The following is a 22,299-nucleotide window of genomic DNA, read 5'->3' on the forward strand; positions in this document are numbered from 1 at the left end:
TATTTTGCCGGCGTTTATCCCGCCCTGTTGTAATTACCATCACTACATTAGTGACACTTACTTAAGCCGTGTAGCAAGCATGTAGTGAAAGTGACACTCGCTGGGTGGAGTGCACTACACGAAAGTGACACTAAATCATCCCATGTGACGGGGATATAACCCTGTATACAGCTCTGGACCGATATTAACATAACACCAGATACTAGATTCATTCGAAGTGATACAGAACGTTATCAGAAGCACTACGTGACACTCTCCTTACGTGTAAATCTGCTCCCAATTTGATTTGTTGTTGGATATCTCCTCACCTGAGCGAACACAAGCATCGCGGTAACTTGTATGAGATTTAAAGTAGCACAGAAGTTCATTTTGAACACTGTTTTCTTTCTATAGAACTGTTAAGTAGGCCAGTAAGATGCACCATGCGAAGTAATTCATACCACAGAATCATAATTATCGCAGAAGTTTACCGCAAAAAGCGACCGTGCGCAACCAGCCTGATCAGTACCAGCCTGTGATCTGCCTGGAACCTCGCGCTGACGCTATAAGGACAATGCTCGCCGATTGGTCTAGAGAAATTTCTGCTACTCTTCTGTCGTCTGCTACTCGTTTGCTTCTTGCCTTGGCCACCACATCAATAATAATAACGTTAACAAGAATAATTTAACGTTGACTTATAGACTTGCACCGGCTGTCATGTGAGCACATCGAAATTCAGCATTCTAATGTTAGGTCCGTCATTTAAGCCGACAGTGTTAATTCGTTAAACTAAAGGACACTGGTAATGCGATATGACATATTTATTCTGTCTCCCGCACAAAAATTACGCTGTATTCTCAGACATGCTCTTGCAGCAAACGGTCAATTTATATGCAGTGACATTGTTAGCAGTTGGCCTTGAAAGCAGCCTTTCCAGTACAACCGAAGACAGTGGCAAACTCTGGGTTTGTCAACACTGTAAGCATACAGTTCGCTTTGAATATCTGTCGATTGCTCGGACTGTCGCTTGCGCATGCCAGCATGCAGAAGCGGACGAACAGGTAACGCTGGGCTTCCTTCCAAATATCCCCGGTTGTTGACTCCCCCAAGCTGAGCAGGATGCGCCTGAGCCCTTCGTAGACGATTCGGAACCCGTAGTACCGCAGGACGACTTCGTTCTCCCACAGGTCACCTCCATCTTCGAAGCGTACACCCTGTGCTGCCGCAACTTTCTTGACGCATTTCAGAGACTCATTAAGCGCCTTGGTGGACTTGCTGGACTTAAATGACGACGCCAAAGGACGCACCATCTCCTTCGCGACCAGAGCGCCAATGGTGGCCATGTTGATGTAAAGCGGAATCTCATTCATCTCTTCGAAGTACAATAGAGGAGGAATCTGATATGCTGTGGGTACCGCCAGGTATCTCGTGGTACCCGACTCTGTACTCGATTCTATTTTGTAGTACGTTATATCTGGATTTAATTGGACCAAACTGGCCTTGACGGCAAACTCGACGGAAAAGGACCGACGCAGCATGATACTTTCCTTTTCTCCGGCTTCAAGAAAAACCTCAAACGGGTGGTTTCCTTGAAGATTCCAAGTTGTGTAATCGATGTATTCGGTCATCTTTGTAGTATGCGCATCATCGTAAGTGACCAACATTGTTTCTCGCAGTAATGTCTTACCTCTTTCTCGGTCGAGGGACGTAAAATTTTCGAAAACAGTTTCTTCCAGAACCATGTCCCTGACTCTTGTAGCAAGCTCTCGGGCTGCTGTTCCGCGCCTTGGATCGCCTATCAGTCGGGCTATGAGCAGTCCCCACGTGTTAGTAAAGGCAATCCTTGTTGCACGCAAGCACATGTACGGAACTATCGCAGGGCTTCTCTGGGCTTCGTCTTTGAACGCAGTGTACCTGAGAAGACTAGTCGCTATGTTCAGTGTGTGGTATGTTTCCCGCATCCCGGCACTTTCATTGACGAGCAGTGCATTTACAGCTGTCATAGTCCGCATTCCCGAGAATCTGACTGTGCTGCTGAGGCCGACTTTAAATCCTGGTGGCGCGTACTTGTTGATGACCTCTATGAAGTTTTTCAGCCCTTCGCGTGATATAAATGCTGTCAGATCGGCGAACGTTGCGTAAGACACGGTCGGTTTTGTACGTAGGAGATCGGCAATACGGAAATCTACCCCTAACATAACGTCCGGGGCGATGTCAGAGTTGACACGAGGATGCTTCAGAAATTTCGACGTCATGCTCTTCATCATCGCGTAAAATACGTCGAACGTACTACGTACCGCGAATTTAGGCAGAACGTCGTTCATCTTTGAGAACATAGTATCACCATATTCGATTTGCACATATCTGTTGTTTCCCATGCGGCGAAATTGAATAAAAAACACCGAGTGTATGTTACGCGACAGAGATAACCCCACAAGGAACGGTAGTAGCTGTTGCTTGCGATCGATAATCATGTCCAGCTTCAGTAAGTCTATGACTCTTCCAACGGCGTCCGTGAAGGTACCCTTGTCTTTGGTCATGTAGTCCACACATACTCCAAACAATTTCGCCATGACATGCATCCCGAATGTGTCTGGCTCCCTTGTCTCGGGAGACTCGAGGGCCGATATGAGGGCATGATAGTAAGTATCTAATACATCCTGTATAAATCCCGTTGTCCCGTTGGGTGAATGTGGTATCCACTTACGGCAGACATATCCGTAAAAGTCGGTGCATGGATCAATCTTCTTGTCCAGTAGGTCATCTATTTCCCCCTGGATCCGTTTGCATGCAGTTGTCTTGCACTGTATAATATTTCGCTCTTGTTGTTTCTTGTAATGCTTGTAGATCAAGATGACTGAGGCGAAGGCGATGACAACGATGAGGAGGACGATGAGGATGGCGGCTGTTAACATTGGTGTGGCCGATTTCCGAGCAGTTTTAGATATGTCTGGAGGAAAGCAAAGTGATTGTTAAATTGTATATTCATGTGAATCTTTCTTGTCGGTATTCCGGGTTGTGGTTCCATTGATGGGCTTATGGCATTTTAACAAAGAGACGCACAGCACAAAGAACAAAAATCAAAGAAAAACAAATGAGTTTCCCAGAAAAATATACACGTTTGAAACGTATCGGTTGTTCCTTCAAGATAGTCCGCCAGGTTTACTCAGGAGGCAAGGCGGCACAATCTGAGGCCAGCACCGCCCACAGCGTGCCGGAGGACGCGCCCCCCGGATCTGCCTGTGCTAACCTGGCCTGGACTAACCTCACTGAGGTACGCTAGCCTAATGTAGCAGGATAAAACGATTCTCTACCTCTCAGAAGGAGACTTCAAAATAGGTTATGCTTTGCAAGGGAGTGCTTCCCCTCTGCTGCCGAAGAGCTTCAGATGGTGTTATTCAAATGCACATAAAAATGTTCCGGAGCACTCAGGTTTTTAAATTCGGTATATCGTCTTCTTTCACTTCCACATATTATATCACTTTTACACCCCAGTCAGACTGGTACGGTAAGTGCCTTTTCAATGCACGGTGCATGCTACATTTACCATGGCAGTCTGTACAGGGTATGAAACGCACTAATGTTTTAAATTCGTAAGCCAGTCAACGAACGGAACTACACACCGGAATTGCCGAAACGAAGGAATCAAGCGTACTGGGGTGGCGACAAAACGAAACTCACTCAGTTTTTCTGATGTCCTTGTTTCTCTTTGCTTGGAATATCTTCGCTTGTCTAGTTTGTTCGTAGTCTCCTCCTCTTTCGCAGGTCCTTGCGGAGGGCTTGTATTTGGATGTCCCAGGTTCAAGAGGTCGATTTTTTCCGAAAGAGCCCGTAGGGGCGAAGGCGTTACAACATCTTGCGTAAGCAGCACTGGCGGTTCAGGTAGCGTTTGTGAGGGACGCTTGCGCTGTGTTGATAGAGTTGTCTTTTTGTTCCTTGTGCTCTCCGTGGTCTTTCTGCGATCTTCTTCCTCGCTAGCAGACTTCTTGCTCGTATGCTGTGTCAGGGTGTCCTTCGAGCCCTTTGTTTCTTTGAGTCCAGCTGAAGCCTTGTTTCCTAACCCGCGCTTGCTGATTCGTGAAACATCAGTTTCGATTTCAAGGGGACGCGACGAAGCGACGGACTTCTTCCGACGCGACTTCTTCGATGCATCAGGTTCCACGCTTTTCTTGGCATCCATGTTCGGGACGGTAACAGACGCTGTTCCAAAATGACTCGCTCGTGCTAGTGACAGCGCGTGTTTTCTCTTCTTCTTTTACCTCGCTGGTCGCACCCCCCCCCCCCCCATAAGGCCAACGAAGCACAAAGTCCTCGAGCACTTCTTCTCCTCAGGAAGATGGCCGTGATCCGCAAGGGAGATTGGCCAGGGCTAATTCATTATGACGTGAGTGTGATAGTGACACTAAGTGCTAGAACCGGTTGGAACCGGCAACGAATGAAATGAGATTATCTGCGATGACGGGATTCCGTTTTCCGGTATGGGACGCACCGAACGAGAGTAATGCCGGTAATGAGAGAGGCACGCTGAACCTTAGTAGTGGAAGGGTGAGGGACTTTAGGCAGAGGCGGCGGTATGTACTACAGTCGAGAACGAAATGTGACCGCATGCAGGACACCCTGGGGAAGGTTGCACCACACCGCGATGGACGTAAAAGTTAAGCGGGAGGGCAGGACACCGAAGACGCGTCAGACAGACTTCTGCTTGTCGAGAGCGGCAATAGCTCTGGTTCCAAGCGAAAGAGAGGTGTTCATAGCCGAGGCGGGGAGGAGGCCGAGCAAGGGATAGATAGCGTCTATAACGCGCACGGACAACGGCAGCAACCGTCGGGAGGATAGTAAGCACGTGGCCGGACAGGGCCATCTTCGCCAGGGTGTCTGCAGCCTCATTGAGCGGGAGCCCACAATGGCCGGGAACCCAGGAACAATGAGGTGTGATATGTGAGAGGGGGCGAGTGAGGCCAGGATTGGGAACAATAAGCTATCGCGACAGTCCAAGGCCGATACCACAGATGAGGAATCGGATATGCGAAGTGCCTTACGGAAAAGCGGGGGCACTTTGAGTAGTGCGAGAACCATTGCCAGGAACTCGCTCTCATAAACAGGCGTATAGCCGGGCAAGCGGATAGGAAAACGGGCGTCAAGCAGTGGAAGTTGTGTGGAATGCCCACACCGGCCCGCTCGTCCGAGACAGATGCATCAGTTACGACGATTAGGTGATCGGAGAACCGAGAGAAATGGCAATTCAACACTGTCTGGAGATAACTCAAGGAAGTGCGCTTCGCGCCGGGACGAAATAAATCGAGAACCTGGACGGAGATTGGCACTGAGGGGGGGGGGGGGCATAGGTTGGGCAATGTCTACAAGCGAGACGTCCAACAGAGTCAGCAGAAGCTGAGCAAAGAGGAGTTGAGGGACGCTTGATTTCCGCCATCGTCTACACATCCAGGATCTCAAATATTTAAGAGAGTCATTATGCTGCAACAATGAGAGGAGAGTGTTCGCGGTTAGCAGGCGGAAGCGATCCTTCAGGGGCAGTACATGGGACTCAAGATACAGAGCATCGTTCGCAGTGAACCTAGGAAGGCCCAGGCATAAGCGTATCACCTTCCTCTCTAATAGAAACAATTTCCTCAGCCGGTAATCTGGAAGATGGGAGATGACACATCTATAATCTAGTATAGGGCGAACGTAACATTTGTATGCATACAGCAAAGCATTCCTACGCGTACCCACACTGACGCTAGCGCATCGTTGAAGACAGCCTAAGGCAACGGAGGCCCTCCTACTGAGGTAATCAATGTGGTGTCCCCAGGTCAAACGGTCGTCGTACCATACACCTGAGTACTTCAGTGTGGTAGTCTGGTCGATGCACTGGTTGCCGATCATCAGCTCAATGTGAGGCGTCGCGCCGTGATAGCCATGAGGAGGGATCAGGAGCACCGCACACTTTGGGATCTTGAGAGAGAGGTGGACTTCTCGAGTCCACGCTAGTAGGCGATCAACATGTCCCTGGAGCTTGGTGTAGAGCGTGTGCAAGGAGTGTGCCGAGGCAAAAAAGGCGACATCATCGGCGTAGGAGGTGATGGCCGTGAGCCACTAAGGGAGATTGGCCAGGACAAAGGGGACAAACGATGTTTGTCTATGTCCATGTCTGTGCAGTAATGGTAGGGACTAAGGCCTTCCACGCTTCCACAGGTTCTCTCAGGGTTGGCAAGATCGGGAAGTGACACGGTGACAAGTGAATCTCAGCGCCCACTGTTTTGTCTGGGACAGGTGTGCACGGTAATACTGATATTTTGTGATATAATACTAATACATAATACTGTAGTTCAGAGGTATTATAATACATGTTATACTTCTGTGTATTAAGCGGGTAATACTTATAATACATTGATACGTAACTTAGGGAGTCTGGAACAGACAACAAATGTCTGGAAAGGAAAAGAAAAATATATACATCTCATGTCCATCCACCAAGGCTATGCAGTACTACGCGTAAAACGCATTTAGCTTATAAAGCTACGAGCACACGTCCACATGCCCCATCTCTCCGCAGCTAGAAGAATCCCCAGCGGCCAGCGCGCGGGCAAAAGCGACCTTCTCAAGCGGGGCCCGTGTGACTCGAACCTAGCCGAAAAAAAGTCTCCCTCCTGATATGACTACGAAGTGCATGAGGCAGGAACAAATCAGCTATATATAGGGTAGTATAGATAAACATTATCAGCTAAGATATCAGTTAAAATATCAGCTACGATATCAGCTAAGACCCCTGCGTGCGGAGGGGGCTCTAAGATAAATGTTGACACAGTTCTCTGTGAAGTCGGTCCAGGACGCACGATCCCCCCTGCGGTCGGTGTGACATTGCACGCCTGATACGACTGCGAAGTGAGGCAGTAACAAATCAGCTAAACATAGGGTAGCATTATCAGCTAAGGGTAAACATCAGCTAAGATATTAGCTAATCTTCTCTAATATCTTAGCTAATGTCTCTATAATATCTGAGCTCTAATATATTAGCTAAGATGTCAGCTAAGATGTCAGCTAAGATGTCAGCTAAGATGTCAGCTAAGATGTCAGCTAAGATGTCAGCTAAGATGTCAGCTAAGATGTCAGCTAAGATGTCAGCTAAGATGTCAGCTAAAATGTCAGCTAAAATGTCAGCTAAAATGTCAGCTAAAATGTCAGCTAAAATGTCAGCTAAAATGTCAGCTAAAATGTCAGCTAGATATCAATCAAAATTACGCCTTAGACGTCAGCTTAGACGTCAGCTTAGACATCAGCTTAGACGTCAGCTTAGACGTCAGCTAAGACGTCAGCTAAGACGTCAGCTAAGACACCAGCTAAGGTATCACCGAGATGTCAGCTATTGCCGATATCACCTAAAACGTGAGCTAAGATACCAGCTAGGGTATCACCTAAGATGTCAGCTAAGATGCCTGCTAAGATATGTCAAAATATGAGTCAAGATAGCAGCTAGAATATCAGTTAAATATCAGCTAAAATAGTAGCTAAAACACCAGCTAAGATAAAATTGCAACTGAGATAGAATATCAGCTAGAATATCAGCTAGAATATCAGCTAGAATATCAGCCAGAATATCAGCCAGAATATCAGCCAGAATATCAGCCAGAATATCAGCCAGAATATCAGCCAGAATATCAGCTAGAATATCAGCTAGAATATCAGCCAGAATATCAGCCAGAATATCAGCCAGAATATCAGCCAGAATATCAGCTAGAATATCAGCTAGAATATCAGCTCGAATATCAGCTCGAATATCAGCTCGAATATCAGCTAGAATATCAGCTAGAATATCAGCTAGAATATCAGCTAAAATATCAGCTAAAATATCAGCTAAAATATCAGCTAAAATATCAGCTAAAATATCAGCTAAAATATCAGCTAAAATATCAGCTAAAATATCAGCTAAAATATCAGCTAAAATATCAGCTAAAACATCAGCTAAAACATCAGCTAAAACATCAGCTAAAACATCAGCTAAAACATCAGCTAAAACATCAGCTAAAACATCAGCTAAAACATCAGCTAAAACATCAGCTAAAACATCAGCTAAAACATCAGCTAAAACATCAGCTAAAACAAAATTGCAGCTCAAATGTCAGTTAAAATACAGCTAAGAATATCAGCTGAATCATCATCAGCAGATGTCAACTAAGACTCTTGCGTGCGAAGGGGGATCTAAGATAAATGTCGACACAGTTCTCTTGAAGTCGGTCCAAGACGCACGATCCCCCCTGCGGTAGTTGTGACATTGTCCGCCTGATACGACTACGAAGTGAGGCAGTAACAAATCAGCTAAACATAAGGTAGCATTAGCATCAGCATCATTTCAGCATCATTTATTCGATGCACCGCGATTTTCGAACTTATTTTTCTTCACAAAATAGTATAGATTACCATAGCTATGTGCAACTTTTCTACGTGTTTCCCCTCATATTAACCTCTGTGAAGTAGGGTAGGTTCCTGTGGCTACCAGCGCTAAACATTCCATGTCATCATAACTTCTAAGTCATTTATTGTTGTTGTACGTGCTTCCCAATTTCGAGAGATGGATATTAAGAAGAACAGATGGAGAGAAACTCTCATTAAATAGAATACATTAATCATATATATATTGCTCTGTCTATTCTTTTGCTATTTTCTTTTATTTTATGTTTCCAGCGATTCGAGCACACACTTGAATCGCACATCACAGGCGCAACTGCTTGCTCACACGTGTCGCACTTAATCTAAATTATATTATGCTGTAGTTGTTCGGGTGTTAAGGTGACTTGACAGAAGTCGACAGATCAGGGGGTTCAGAAGTGGTCCTCTTGCGATTTGTGGTTGTTGATCGCAAAATTTTCCTAAGTTCAGCAGCAGGCACTTGTGTTGCTGTTCGCCAAACCCTGATTCCCATATTGCGATTTCTCCCCATTTTTTCTTTGGTCTAATAAATATATCCCCCTCACCACACACGCACGCGCGCCATCTTGCCTGCGAAGAAAGGACTAGTGAACGAGATACCCTTCTTCTTGCAATCTGGAATGATATGCTTCGTTTAACAAACGAACGAAGGGTTTCCTTAACGTATGAATTATTTTGAGTGACAGGTGCCCAGCGGTGTCGCCGATCGGCGTCCCTATTTTGACCGGGGCAGCGCCAGTGCCGTGTATTATGGCTATGGCCTGGGGTAGCGGTGAAACTTCAGGCACTTCCCAGTTTCGCTCGAGAGGAAGAACCACCTGAATGCACTCAGTGTAGCGAACCTCTGTCGGTTTTACAGAAACTCATCTCCATCCAGCAAGGCTATGCAGTACTACGCGTAAAACGCATTTACCTTACATAGCTACGAGCACCATGTCATTCTCTCCGCAGCTAGAAGAATCCCCAAGCGGCCAGCGCGCGGGCAAAAGCGACCTTCTCACGTGACATATGACGTTCGCGGAGAGGCGATAATGTAACCCTGCGTGCAGCTCTAGACAGATATCGTCGATGTTAACACAACACGAGATACTAGATTCATTCCAAGTGATACAGAGCGTTATCAGTAGCAGACACTGCGAGGGAAATGAAAAGTTTTGAAGCCCATTACAACGGTGCCTTCGGGCACAACGCATGTATTCCACTGTGGTCGTCTGCACTTAATTCGTTGCGCAATTAAAATGTTTTTACGCGATGACCGTTATTATGTCCGCATTACGACACTTTTGTGGCACTCTAAGGTACGTCTGAACCACTCCGCTGTTGCAGGAATAAGTATGGTATACGTATATACTGACATCTGCTCAACTCACGTGTAAATCCACTCCCAATTTGGTTGGGTAATATATGCGTATAAGGTTAGCCTAGCTGTCGACCAATATTTAACTGTGTAATCGTTAGCTTTGTTGGAAATTTGCTGAATGAATCTTTGTCCTTGAAATTTGATTCGGCAGGGAGCACAATCAAGGTGACAGTGACCATACACCGCATCGCACCGTGAATTTAGGTTGGTAGTCATTCTTGCCTCCCCCTTGCCTCTCTTGTCCCTCTTGCCTCTGAATGACAAAGTGCCAACAGGAATATTGCTCTGTTGTGTGGAACAGTATTGGTCTAGTTATAACACCAAAATTCGAGTATCTACAACGTAAGATTCATAGTTCTATGAATCTTACTTTGTAGTATCTACCATAACAGATTTCTATATCTGTTACGGTAGCATCTACTATAACAGATTTCTATATCTGTTACGGTAGCATCTACTATAACAGATTTCTATATCTGTTATGGTAGATATATGGGAAAGTGTTTCTATTATAAGTATACTTGAGAATTTTAAGTCGCTCTTATATGGAGCGGTTGGATTTTAGAGTGCACAACCAGAATTGCCCTGCCTTTACGTATGTGTGCATGGTATTCTTGATTTTGAACATTGCACACGCGTTATTTGTCTTTATTGTTGATGTTGTTGTTGCTCAAAGCTCCCGCTAGGCACGAAGACATTATCATGTTCTCCAAGTGAATGAAGTGAATTTACTGAATCCAATAATATCGTTGCAACGTTTATTTAATAAGGTACATGATGTTGGTGACATTGATCTCTTTATCTCAGACATTAAAAATTCAAAATGCTCTTAACTAGTTTCTGCTACTTTATGTTTATTATGATTGTTTATTATTTATGTTTATCTTTTCTGAATGTCTGTTTTATTGTTTCTCTTCGCACCATTATGAAGGCTCTAGGAGCCGTTTATGGGCATATCAAATGAAATGAGATTTAAAAAAGAACAGGTAAATGCAAAGGTAGATACAAGAGATCTTGTATCACCAACAGGTGACATCCCAGTCATTCTGGTGGCTGTCCAGCTTGTTGTTTTTTTGCAGGTCTTCCACGATTACGGTGTCCCGCTGCCTTATGGAAACCGACGATGGAGATGTCTTCTGTTGCAGTTTCTTGAAAAGTTATATTCATTTCGTTGCGCTGCACGTGTGACAGACGGCACCAAAGAGTGACGCCACGCGTTACTTGTCTTTCTGGCTACCGCCCTGCTTGTCATTTCATGCAGGTCTTCCAGGATCAGGGTGGTTGTCTCTGATAATGAATTCAGCTACGGAGGTGGCCTTCATCGATGTTTCTTTCGAAAAGATATCTCTCTTGCTTGAATGTTCATGATGTTTCTCAGTGTCTAAAGACACCACCAGCTGATTCCCTACGTTACTAGTCTTTCTGGTTACCGCCTTGCTTGTGATTTCATGCAGGACCTCCAGGATCAGTGTGGTTGTCTATGATACTCAAGTCGACGACGGAGGTGGCCTTCGTCGGTGTTTCTCTCGAAGGGATATCTCTCTTGCTTGGCTGGCCATGCTGTCTCAGTCACTGAAGTCCCCATCAGGTGATGCCACACGTTATTACTCCTTGTGGTTGCTGCCCTACCTGTCATTTCATGCAGGTCCTCCAGGATCAGTGTGGTTGTCTATGATACTCAAGACAACGACGGAGGTGGCCTTCGTCGGTGTTTCTCTCGAAGGGATATCTCTCTTGCTTGGCTGGCCATGCTGTCTCAGTCTCTGAAGTCCCTATCAGGTGATATCACACGTTATTACACCTTGTGGTTGCTGCCCTACCTGTCATTTCATGCAGGTCTCCCAGAATCAGTGTAGTTGTCATGATACTCAAGTCAACGACGGAGGTGGCCATCGTCGGTGTTTTTCTCCAAAGGATATCTCTCTTGCTTGTCTGGCCATGCTGTCTCAGTCTCTGAAGTCCCCATCAGGTGATGCCACACGTTATTACTCCTTGTGGTTGCTGCCCTACCTGTCATTTCATGCAGGTCTCCCAGGATCAGTGTGGTTGTCTATGATACTCAAGTCAACGACGGAGGTGGCCTTCGTCGGTGTTTTTCTCCAAAGGATATCTCTCTTGCTTGTCTGGCCATGCTGTCTCAGTCTCTGAAGTCCCCATCAGGTGATGCCACACGTTATTACTCCTTGTGGTTGCTGCCCTACCTGTCATTTCATGCAGGTCTCCCAGGATCAGTGTGGTTGTCTATGATACTCAAGTCAACGACGGAGGTGGCCTTCGTCGGTGTTTTTCTCCAAAGGATATCTCTCTTGCTTGTCTGGCCATGCTGTCTCAGTCTCTGAAGTCCCCATCAGGTGATGCCACACGTTATTACTCCTTGTGGTTGCTGCCCTACATGTCATTTCATGCAGGTCTCCCAGGATCAGTGTGGTTGTCTATGATACTCAAGTCAACGACGGAGGTGGCCTTCGTCGGTGTTTTTCTCCAAAGGATATCTCTCTTGCTTGTCTGGCCATGCTGTCTCAGTCTCTGAAGTCCCCATCAGGTGATGCCACACGTTATTACTCCTTGTGGTTGCTGCCCTACCTGTCATTTCATGCAGGTCTCCCAGGATCAGTGTGGTCGTCTATGATACTCAAGTCAACGACGGAGGTGGCCTTCGTCGGTGTTTTTCTCCAAAGGATATCTCTCTTGCTTGTCTGGCCATGCTGTCTCAGTCTCTGAAGTCCCCATCAGGTGATGCCACACGTTATTACTCCTTGTGGTTGCTGCCCTACCTGTCATTTCATGCAGGTCTCCCAGGATCAGTGTGGTTGTCTATGATACTCAAGTCAACGACGGAGGTGGCCTTCGTCGGTGTTTCTCTCGAAGGAATATCTCTCTTGCTTGGCTGGCCATGCTGTCTCAGTCACCGAAGTCCCCATCAGGTGATGCCACACGTTATTACTCCTTGTGGTTGCTGCCCTACCTGTCATTTCATGCAGGTCTCCCAGGATCAGTGTGGTTGTCTATGATACTCAAGACAACGACGGAGGTGGCCTTCGTCGGTGTTTCTCTCGAAGGAATATCTCTCTTGCTTGGCTGGCCATGCTGTCTCAGTCACCGAAGTCCCCATCAGGTGATGCTACACGTTATTACTCCTTGTGGTTGCTGCCCTACCTGTCATTTCATGCAGGTCCTCCAGGATCAGTGTGGTTGTCTATGATACTCAAGACAACGACGGAGGTGGCCTTCGTCGGTGTTTCTCTCGAAGGGATATCTCTCTTGCTTGGCTGGCCATGCTGTCTCAGTCACTAAAGTCAAAGACGGAGGTGGCCTTCGTTGGTGTTTTTCTCGAAAGGATATCTCTCTTACTTGGCTGGCCATGCTGTCTCAGTCACTGAAGTCCCCATCAGGTGATGCCACACGTTATTACTCCTTGTGGTTGCTGCCCTACCTGTCATTTCATGCAGGTCTCCCAGGATCAGTGTGGTTGTCTATGATACTCAAGTCAACGACGGAGGTGGCCTTCGTCGGTGTTTTTCTCCAAAGGATATCTCTCTTGCTTGTCTGGCCATGCTGTCTCAGTCTCTGAAGTCCCCATCAGGTGATGCCACACGTTATTACTCCTTGTGGTTGCTGCCCTACCTGTCATTTCATGCAGGTCTCCCAGGATCAGTGTGGTTGACTATGATACTCAAGTCAACGACGGAGGTGGCCTTCGTCGGTGTTTTTCTCCAAAGGATATCTCTCTTGCTTGTCTGGCCATGCTGTCTCAGTCTCTGAAGTCCCCATCAGGTGATGCCACACGTTATTACTCCTTGTGGTTGCTGCCCTACCTGTCATTTCATGCAGGTCTCCCAGGATCAGTGTGGTTGTCTATGATACTCAAGTCAACGACGGAGATGGCCTTCGTCGGTGTTTCTCTCGAAGGAATATCTCTCTTGCTTGGCTGGCCATGCTGTCTCAGTCACCGAAGTCCCCATCAGGTGATGCTACACGTTATTACTCCTTGTGGTTGCTGCCCTACCTGTCATTTCATGCAGGTCTCCCAGGATCAGTGTGGTTGTCTATGATACTCAAGTCAACGACGGAGGTGGCCTTCGTCGGTGTTTCTCTCGAAGGAATATCTCTCTTGCTTGGCTGGCCATGCTGTCTCAGTCACCGAAGTCCCCATCAGGTGATGCTACACGTTATTACTCCTTGTGGTTGCTGCCCTACCTGTCATTTCATGCAGGTCTCCCAGGATCAGTGTGGTTGTCTATGATACTCAAGTCAACGACGGAGGTGGCCTTCGTCGGTGTTTCTCTCGAAGGAATATCTCTCTTGCTTGGCTGGCCATGCTGTCTCAGTCACCGAAGTCCCCATCAGGTGATGCTACACGTTATTACTCCTTGTGGTTGCTGCCCTACCTGTCATTTCATGCAGGTCTCCCAGGATCAGTGTGGTTGTCTATGATACTCAAGTCAACGACGGAGGTGGCCTTCGTCGGTGTTTCTCTCGAAGGAATATCTCTCTTGCTTGGCTGGCCATGCTGTCTCAGTCACCGAAGTCCCCATCAGGTGATGCCACACGTTATTACTCCTTGTGGTTGCTGCCCTACCTGTCATTTCATGCAGGTCTCCCAGGATCAGTGTGGTTGTCTATGATACTCAAGACAACGACGGAGGTGGCCTTCGTCGGTGTTTCTCTCGAAGGAATATCTCTCTTGCTTGGCTGGCCATGCTGTCTCAGTCACCGAAGTCCCCATCAGGTGATGCTACACGTTATTACTCCTTGTGGTTGCTGCCCTACCTGTCATTTCATGCAGGTCCTCCAGGATCAGTGTGGTTGTCTATGATACTCAAGACAACGACGGAGGTGGCCTTCGTCGGTGTTTCTCTCGAAGGGATATCTCTCTTGCTTGGCTGGCCATGCTGTCTCAGTCACTAAAGTCAAAGACGGAGGTGGCCTTCGTTGGTGTTTTTCTCGAAAGGATATCTCTCTTACTTGGCTGGCCATGCTGTCTCAGTCACTGAAGTCCCCATCAGGTGATGCCACACGTTATTACTCCTTGTGGTTGCTGCCCTACCTGTCATTTCATGCAGGTCTCCCAGGATCAGTGTGGTTGTCTATGATACTCAAGTCAACGACGGAGGTGGCCTTCGTCGGTGTTTTTCTCCAAAGGATATCTCTCTTGCTTGTCTGGCCATGCTGTCTCAGTCTCTGAAGTCCCCATCAGGTGATGCCACACGTTATTACTCCTTGTGGTTGCTGCCCTACCTGTCATTTCATGCAGGTCTCCCAGGATCAGTGTGGTTGACTATGATACTCAAGTCAACGACGGAGGTGGCCTTCGTCGGTGTTTTTCTCCAAAGGATATCTCTCTTGCTTGTCTGGCCATGCTGTCTCAGTCTCTGAAGTCCCCATCAGGTGATGCCACACGTTATTACTCCTTGTGGTTGCTGCCCTACCTGTCATTTCATGCAGGTCTCCCAGGATCAGTGTGGTTGTCTATGATACTCAAGTCAACGACGGAGATGGCCTTCGTCGGTGTTTCTCTCGAAGGAATATCTCTCTTGCTTGGCTGGCCATGCTGTCTCAGTCACCGAAGTCCCCATCAGGTGATGCTACACGTTATTACTCCTTGTGGTTGCTGCCCTACCTGTCATTTCATGCAGGTCTCCCAGGATCAGTGTGGTTGACTATGATACTCAAGTCAACGACGGAGGTGGCCTTCGTCGGTGTTTTTCTCCAAAGGATATCTCTCTTGCTTGTCTGGCCATGCTGTCTCAGTCTCTGAAGTCCCCATCAGGTGATGCCACACGTTATTACTCCTTGTGGTTGCTGCCCTACCTGTCATTTCATGCAGGTCTCCCAGGATCAGTGTGGTTGTCTATGATACTCAAGTCAACGACGGAGATGGCCTTCGTCGGTGTTTCTCTCGAAGGAATATCTCTCTTGCTTGGCTGGCCATGCTGTCTCAGTCACCGAAGTCCCCATCAGGTGATGCTACACGTTATTACTCCTTGTGGTTGCTGCCCTACCTGTCATTTCATGCAGGTCTCCCAGGATCAGTGTGGTTGTCTATGATACTCAAGTCAACGACGGAGGTGGCCTTCGTCGGTGTTTCTCTCGAAGGAATATCTCTCTTGCTTGGCTGGCCATGCTGTCTCAGTCACCGAAGTCCCCATCAGGTGATGCTACACGTTATTACTCCTTGTGGTTGCTGCCCTACCTGTCATTTCATGCAGGTCTCCCAGGATCAGTGTGGTTGTCTATGATACTCAAGTCAACGACGGAGGTGGCCTTCGTCGGTGTTTCTCTCGAAGGAATATCTCTCTTGCTTGGCTGGCCATGCTGTCTCAGTCACCGAAGTCCCCATCAGGTGATGCTACACGTTATTACTCCTTGTGGTTGCTGCCCTACCTGTCATTTCATGCAGGTCTCCCAGGATCAGTGTGGTTGTCTATGATACTCAAGTCAACGACGGAGGTGGCCTTCGTCGGTGTTTCTCTCGAAGGAATATCTCTCTTGCTTGGCTGGCCATGCTGTCTCAGTCACCGAAGTCCCCATCAGGTGATGCTACACGTTATTAAATTCTTGTGGTTGCTGCCCTACCTGTCATTTCATGCAGGTCTCCCAGGATCAGTGTGGTTGTCTATGATACTCAAGTCAACGACGGAGGTGGCCTTCGTCGGTGTTTCTCTCGAAGGAATATCTCTCTTGCTTGGCTGGCCATGCTGTCTCAGTCACCGAAGTCCCCATCAGGTGATGCTACACGTTATTAAATTCTTGTGGTTGCTGCCCTACCTGTCATTTCATGCAGGTCTCCCAAAATCAGTGTGGTTGTCTATGATACTTAAATCAACGACGGAGGTGGCCTTCGTCGGTGCTTTTCTCGAAAGGATATCTCTCTTACTTAGCTGGCCATGCTGTCTCAGTCACTGAAGTCCCCATCAGGTGATGCCACACGTTATTACTCCTTGTAGTTGCTGCTCTACCTGTCATTTCATGCAGGTCTTCTAGGATCAGTGTGGTTGTCTATGATACTCAAGTCAACGGCGGAGGTGGCCTATGTCGGTGTTTTTCTCGAAAGGATATCTCTCTTGCTTGGCCTGAAATGCTGTCTCAGTCACTGAAGTCCCCATCAGGTGATGCCACACGTTATTACTCCTTGTGGTTGCTGCCCTACCTGTCATTTCATGCAGGTCTCCCAAAATCAGTGTGGTTGTCTATGATACTTAAATCAACGACGGAGGTGGCCTTCGTCGGTGCTTTTCTCGAAAGGATATCTCTCTTACTTGGCTGGCCATGCTGTCTCAGTCACTGAAGTCCCCATCAGGTGATGCCACACGTTATTACTCCTTGTAGTTGCTGCTCTACCTGTCATTTCATGCAGGTCTTCTAGGATCAGTGTGGTTGTCTATGATACTCAAGTCAACCACGGAAGTGGCGTTCGTCGGTGTTTCTCCCGAATGGATATCTCTCTTGTTTGGCTGGCCCTGCTGTCTCAGTCACTGAAGTCCCTATTTTTGGTTTTTTTTCTGCCTTACATGCCACTGTTTTGCATACCTTCCATAGGTAAAGCGGAGCTCTATGATACTTCAGCGAACAGCTCTGGATTTCGAAGGGAATGTTGTTGGTGCGTAATGTGTCCAGTTCCATCTCAGTAACAGGAAGCATCAACAGGAGCTCAGGATATGTAATCGTCTGTGTTAATTGTTTCAGAAGCCACATGACGCCCGCTGCACTGGTGTGTGGTTGCTCATTGTGTGGAGCTCTGGTCGTCTGCACCTGCATACTTGCACCAGCCAGTCATAAAGCTGTGTACCAGAGATAGAAGGTACACGCCTTAGCACTTACCACAACCTATGGAGTAACGAGAGATGTTCGAACAATGCGCGAGAGGTGTATTGCGACATTCGGCCTCTGATACTGATATTTCAGCTGGGACTGGTTGGTCTGTTGAAATAGCATCTATGACCTAACTACTGAACAATCGCAGTTGTGCAAGCCTTATTTCCGACAGCTTTTTCAGTTTTCTGGTCAGTCCGAGCAGGATGCAGGGTTTTTGACTGTTGCTGCAGCGTGGTTGTACACTGGCACGAAGATGCCTGGCTGTAATGCAAAGCAATCTCGCTGTTATTGATGTGAACCTGTATACTGTTCAGACAACCCGTAGCTAAATTCGAAAAATCTATTTAAAAGTGAGAATGTGGACGTTCAAATGTGGACGTACATTGGATGATGATGTGGGCGATTCAACGCCGCTGTGGTGGTAGGCTGTCCTATTGCTCATTGGAAACAAATGAGGGGATGCTGATGGGGGGAGCTCTTTCTTTGAAAGTTTGTAAATCTATTGACCTAACATAAGCCGTGGGACTCTGGCGAGCTTTCTGGCGATCTTGTAGTAGACCAGCAGGGCAGTTATATCCAGGTCGTCTTAAGAAAATTTTTCAGCGCTTTCATTGTTCCTTGTTCTTATACGTTCTGTGTTTCAGGGTGCTGGAACGACAGATGTCGCGTAAACGCTCCCAGGACATCCGCTGAATATCCACGGAATACCACGATCAAGGAGTCCTTGGTGTTTCAAGCAAAAGACGTGATGTACTGAGTTGTGCCGTTTTCATATCTATAGTTTCTATTGTATTTCTTCCCATAAAGGGAGGTGTGGAACACACGTGAACACATCTAGGATTTTGATACACGACTGTTTACGGGAGGTGTTACTTGTATCGCGACTTCCGTCACGAATTACTTACTATTCGGCGATAGGGGACAATGAGTGCGGGACCCGCTTAAGTTGCCTTCATCATCCTCGTGTCTCTCTATTTGGATGTGGTTCACTCCGTCGCTTTGTCCTTTGTACCGGTCTGCGAGTTCGTTGACGGTCGCCGTTTTGTCTGTTCGTTATGGTTGCTCTCTTGGGCGTCGCATTTGTTCTTGGTTTCTTCCGTGGTTTCTTCCGTGGTTTCTTCTTGCTCGAGGTACTTTGCAACGTGTACAGGTTGCGTGCTCCGTCGCATATTACCTACTATTGGGAGAACAATGCTGAGCCTACCATGCGTGTGTTGCCTTCTCATCACCAGAGCATAATCAACGCAAACAACACAAACAACAGTGTCTCACATTCCTCGTGTTTGTTTTAATGCCTGCTGGTTTAGTGTTTGTAATATTGATTGTTCTTACTGCGTTAGCGTTCTCGGTACTGTATTTGTGATGTGATTCGTGAAATATACTTTTGTTCGTTTTACATACTCCTTTGCTGTTGCACATGTCACACTTTTACACTGATAGCTCTGGTAGCACACACATCGTCGTTGGAAGCCAAGCCAAGCCAAGCCAAGCCCAGAAATGTCATGAAAAGTAAGTGATCGAACGGCATTTATGGCGCACGATCTAGGGTATACGGCATGCAGTGTTCTGGCATGGACAAGTTTGGAGCCAGTGCCACTTAGTGTCCTTATGCTGCATGTCACGCGAAGTGTGGTCTGTGTCCAAGGTTAGGTCTGACGATTTCTTCACACAATCTCCTCCTCCGCCCACTCGTGTTTCCGACACATCCGTCGTCATTACATGGCTTCCTACTCTGGACAAAAAATAAATTGCTCACGTGCTGCAGGCCGTCCAGAGCTGCTGCTGTGCATTCAGCACCGGTCTACCAACAGGATGGCCCACCGCACGCAGACTAGTACCCACTGCGAATGACTTGCAATAAGAGACTTTATAGCATTTCTAGGAGAACAATTTAGAGCAATATAGAGCAGAATATAGAGCAATATAGACGAACTGAAGCTAGAAAAGTGAAGGTGACGCTGTGCTGTACGTGTGCATTTATAATTAATACGCCAGTTCCCATGCGGTACAAATTTCCGGAGAGGCGTTTTTGGGCAATGCAGCGTTCACACCGATGAACTCTAACCGGTGCCTTACGACGAACTTGAAGCCGGCGACGTCTCCGTGGTCTCGCGAACGAACTCTGCAGCTCAAACGTTACTTTTTTTTTTTCTCCGTTAGAGCCGATCACTTAAAACTGAAAAGCAGAACAGGGTCGGCGGTGTGGAGTGCAGAAGACTAAGCCTCTGTACTCATTCATTCGTCCGTTATGGAAGCGAGCGCAAGTATCAAAGCTGCACTTTAACTGTTCGAACCAGCACACACTGCACCATCGCGCAACTTTCCATATCTAAGGTCTAAATCACCTTTAGTGTTGTATGTATTCATTCGTATAAGAACCGGCACGGTGTTTGTTGTCCTGTGCGATGCAGTGAAAACCAGTTCCAATTCCATTCGGAGGAATGGAGATTTACGATAATTCTGTTCCGTTCAATTCCTCGGAATGAAACTGTATGGTCAGTTCCCGCTCCTGGAATGGCTAGGCAACCAAATTCCATTCCGTTAATTCCCTCATTAAAAGAAAAGGACCGGTAACCATGCAGGCAAGTCCAGCAGTGCTAGAGGAGATTGACATTACCAAGCACGGAAAAAGCACAGAGACTAGGTTATTTCACTCTTGACCGTGTGCAAGGTGCGGTGCGAGGGCCAAAACCAGCACGTTGAAACCAAAACTGCCATCGGGGCACCCGAACGATTCCATTCCCCATTCCTAGGACAGTTTCCGCCATTCCATTCCAATTCCATTACGGGCTCTGCTAAATTTGGAATGATTCCGGAATCATTCCAACTCCGGAGTGGAAACTCCGCAACCCTGGTGAGAACATGCATAAGGTCTAGGTTGTCGTTTAGTTACTGACCCGGCGTGGGAACTGATCAGGAGGAGGGAAACTGTGGTAAGGATTCACGGGCAGGATTGCCTTTGAGATGACTAGGGCGACACTGTGGGCCTCCGTGTCCGTCATCGGAGTAAATTTACACGTAAGGCGTGATAGCCTGTGCGGCAACATGCTGCACTTCAGGCAGTGTAGGACTTCGGATAATTTCTACAACCTGTGGTTCCTTTGACGTACGCCGGAAATCTGCGGCAGACGGTGCTTGAAGTATCGTGTTACCGCCCCCACATTGCTACCACCATCCACCGGGATTGGACCAGTGATTGGGACCGGGATCTCGAGCTCAGCAAACCAGCACGTTACGAAGAGGGCTTTCGTTACGGCAGGGACGTTACCGACTGAACAAAGATTTGTCTTGCTCTGATTTGAAGAAAAAATAAAATTGAGATTGAAAATGGAGATGTGTCTTCTGTATTGTGTGCCAGCTCGCCGGCGTACCGGATGAGAGCAACCACATTCGTCCACGAGGGAAACCGTTTCATGGGCACAGTGACGCAGTTCGAGCAGCACTCCATCTGTTGACGTAGTCGAAAACTTACACAATGCACCACACTACAAGTACGTGTTCCGAGCAGCATGCAAGTGTGGGTGGGTAGCTCAGGTGGTAGGGTGGTTGTTTCTCCACTAACAGTCCGTAACGTTCCGGGTTCGATGCCTAGGTGAGCCAGGTGGGTACCTACTGGGCGGGTCCGTGCGGGGGTAGTCTAGTGGGTGGTGGGGACTAACACTCTACGACAGGGGGTAGTGGGGCAATGGGTGGTCAAGTGGCAGGGGGTAGCCGGGTAGCGGGTGGTTAAAGGCTGGGGGTACATAGCGGGAGGTGGGCTAAGGTTAGGAGGAGTACCCAGAGGAAGCCGAGGGTGGTCTACCCGAGGGATGCACATGTGGCCATAAGGGCACGAGTCCGACCCCTGGTGGGTCAGTTGGAGTAAGTAGGACCCCCAGGGCGAACGGGCTTGGTCCGGCCACGCATCCCGCAGGGCGCACTCTGGCGCCACCCCTGGAACTCGGGATTTGGGAAAGGATTATGGTAGGGAAACGTCCCACGTGGGGACTTTTTTGTATAACGGTTGTGGTTGGAGGAGGAGTGAGTGCGGGGGTGGGTTTAAGTAAGCGGGGGTGGGTGGTAGAGGCGAAAGAAAGGGCAGGAGTGGCTGGAAGAGTCGTGGGGTGGGTAAAGGAGTGGAGGAGAAGGAAGAAGAGCGTGTGGAGTGGGGTGGGTAGTAGGCGTATTGTGTGAGTGTAGGGGGGTGGGTAGCGGGGTGGGTAGCTGGGGTGGGTGGTGGGGTGGGTGCCAGGCCCCCCCCCAGGAAAAATTCGGACTGGGCATGGGCAGAGCTCGTCCTGGGCAGCAAAACCCCCCCGCGAGGTCGCAGCCGGGACATCCCTCCAAGTAGGAAATGCCACCTCCACCACTCTTATACTTTTGCAATTCCCGAAGCCCGTTTTCGATGGCCTTTTCCTACTTTTCGGGTGTGTCCCGGCTGCTGCCTGTTCCCTCCCTGTGGCTATCCTTATCCCCTACCACCCCTTCAGCTATCCTCCCCCGCACATTTTGCCCACCCATTACCCTGCTGGCCAACTGCTCGGCTCCACTAAATTCCCCGCGGCGCGCCCATGTCTACCCCCAAGCCTTAACCCTGGACCTGGCATCGAACCCACTACCCCGAGCTCCGTACCACGTTCCCGTCGGTTTGCCCACTGAGCTATCCCACCCGAAAGCAACCTTCCATATTCTACAAGACATTCGTCAAGGTAAGACCCTGTAGGAATCGAACCCATGTC

At 48.0% G+C, this 22,299-nt stretch overlaps 1 protein-coding gene and 1 long non-coding RNA gene across 2 annotated transcripts; one reads left to right on the forward strand and one right to left on the reverse strand.

Moving 5' to 3' along the window:
* Window positions 1-815: 815 nt before the first annotated feature.
* Window positions 816-4,243, reverse strand: LOC135366266 (uncharacterized). The gene is made up of 2 exons (XM_064598942.1): window positions 3,661-4,243; window positions 816-2,929 (listed from the first exon to the last, which is right to left on the reverse strand). Exons 1-2 carry the CDS (start codon window positions 4,157-4,159, stop codon window positions 885-887), a joined length of 2,544 nt encoding a protein of 847 aa, XP_064455012.1. The 5' UTR covers window positions 4,160-4,243; the 3' UTR covers window positions 816-884.
* Window positions 4,244-17,028: 12,785 nt separating this feature from the next.
* LOC135366267 (uncharacterized) lies at window positions 17,029-17,492 on the forward strand. Its single transcript, XR_010414124.1, has 3 exons — window positions 17,029-17,066; window positions 17,124-17,366; window positions 17,453-17,492. It is a non-coding gene; the product is annotated as an uncharacterized LOC135366267 (long non-coding RNA).
* Window positions 17,493-22,299: the final 4,807 nt, after the last annotated feature.

Source organism: Ornithodoros turicata, chromosome 8, assembly GCF_037126465.1.
Source record: "Ornithodoros turicata isolate Travis chromosome 8, ASM3712646v1, whole genome shotgun sequence".
Lineage (NCBI taxonomy): Eukaryota > Metazoa > Arthropoda > Arachnida > Ixodida > Argasidae > Ornithodoros > Ornithodoros turicata.

What these genes read in the sequence shown, in the direction of transcription:
- LOC135366266 (XM_064598942.1), bottom strand. Translation starts at nt 4,159, where the DNA reads ATGGATGCCAAGAAAAGCGTGGAACCTGATGCATCGAAGAAGTCGCGT. An exon ending in AAGGACATCAGAAAAACTGA is followed by an intron (nt 2,930 to 3,660) that starts GTGAGTTTCGTT and finishes GCTTTCCTCCAG; the next exon opens with ACATATCTAAAACTGCTCGG.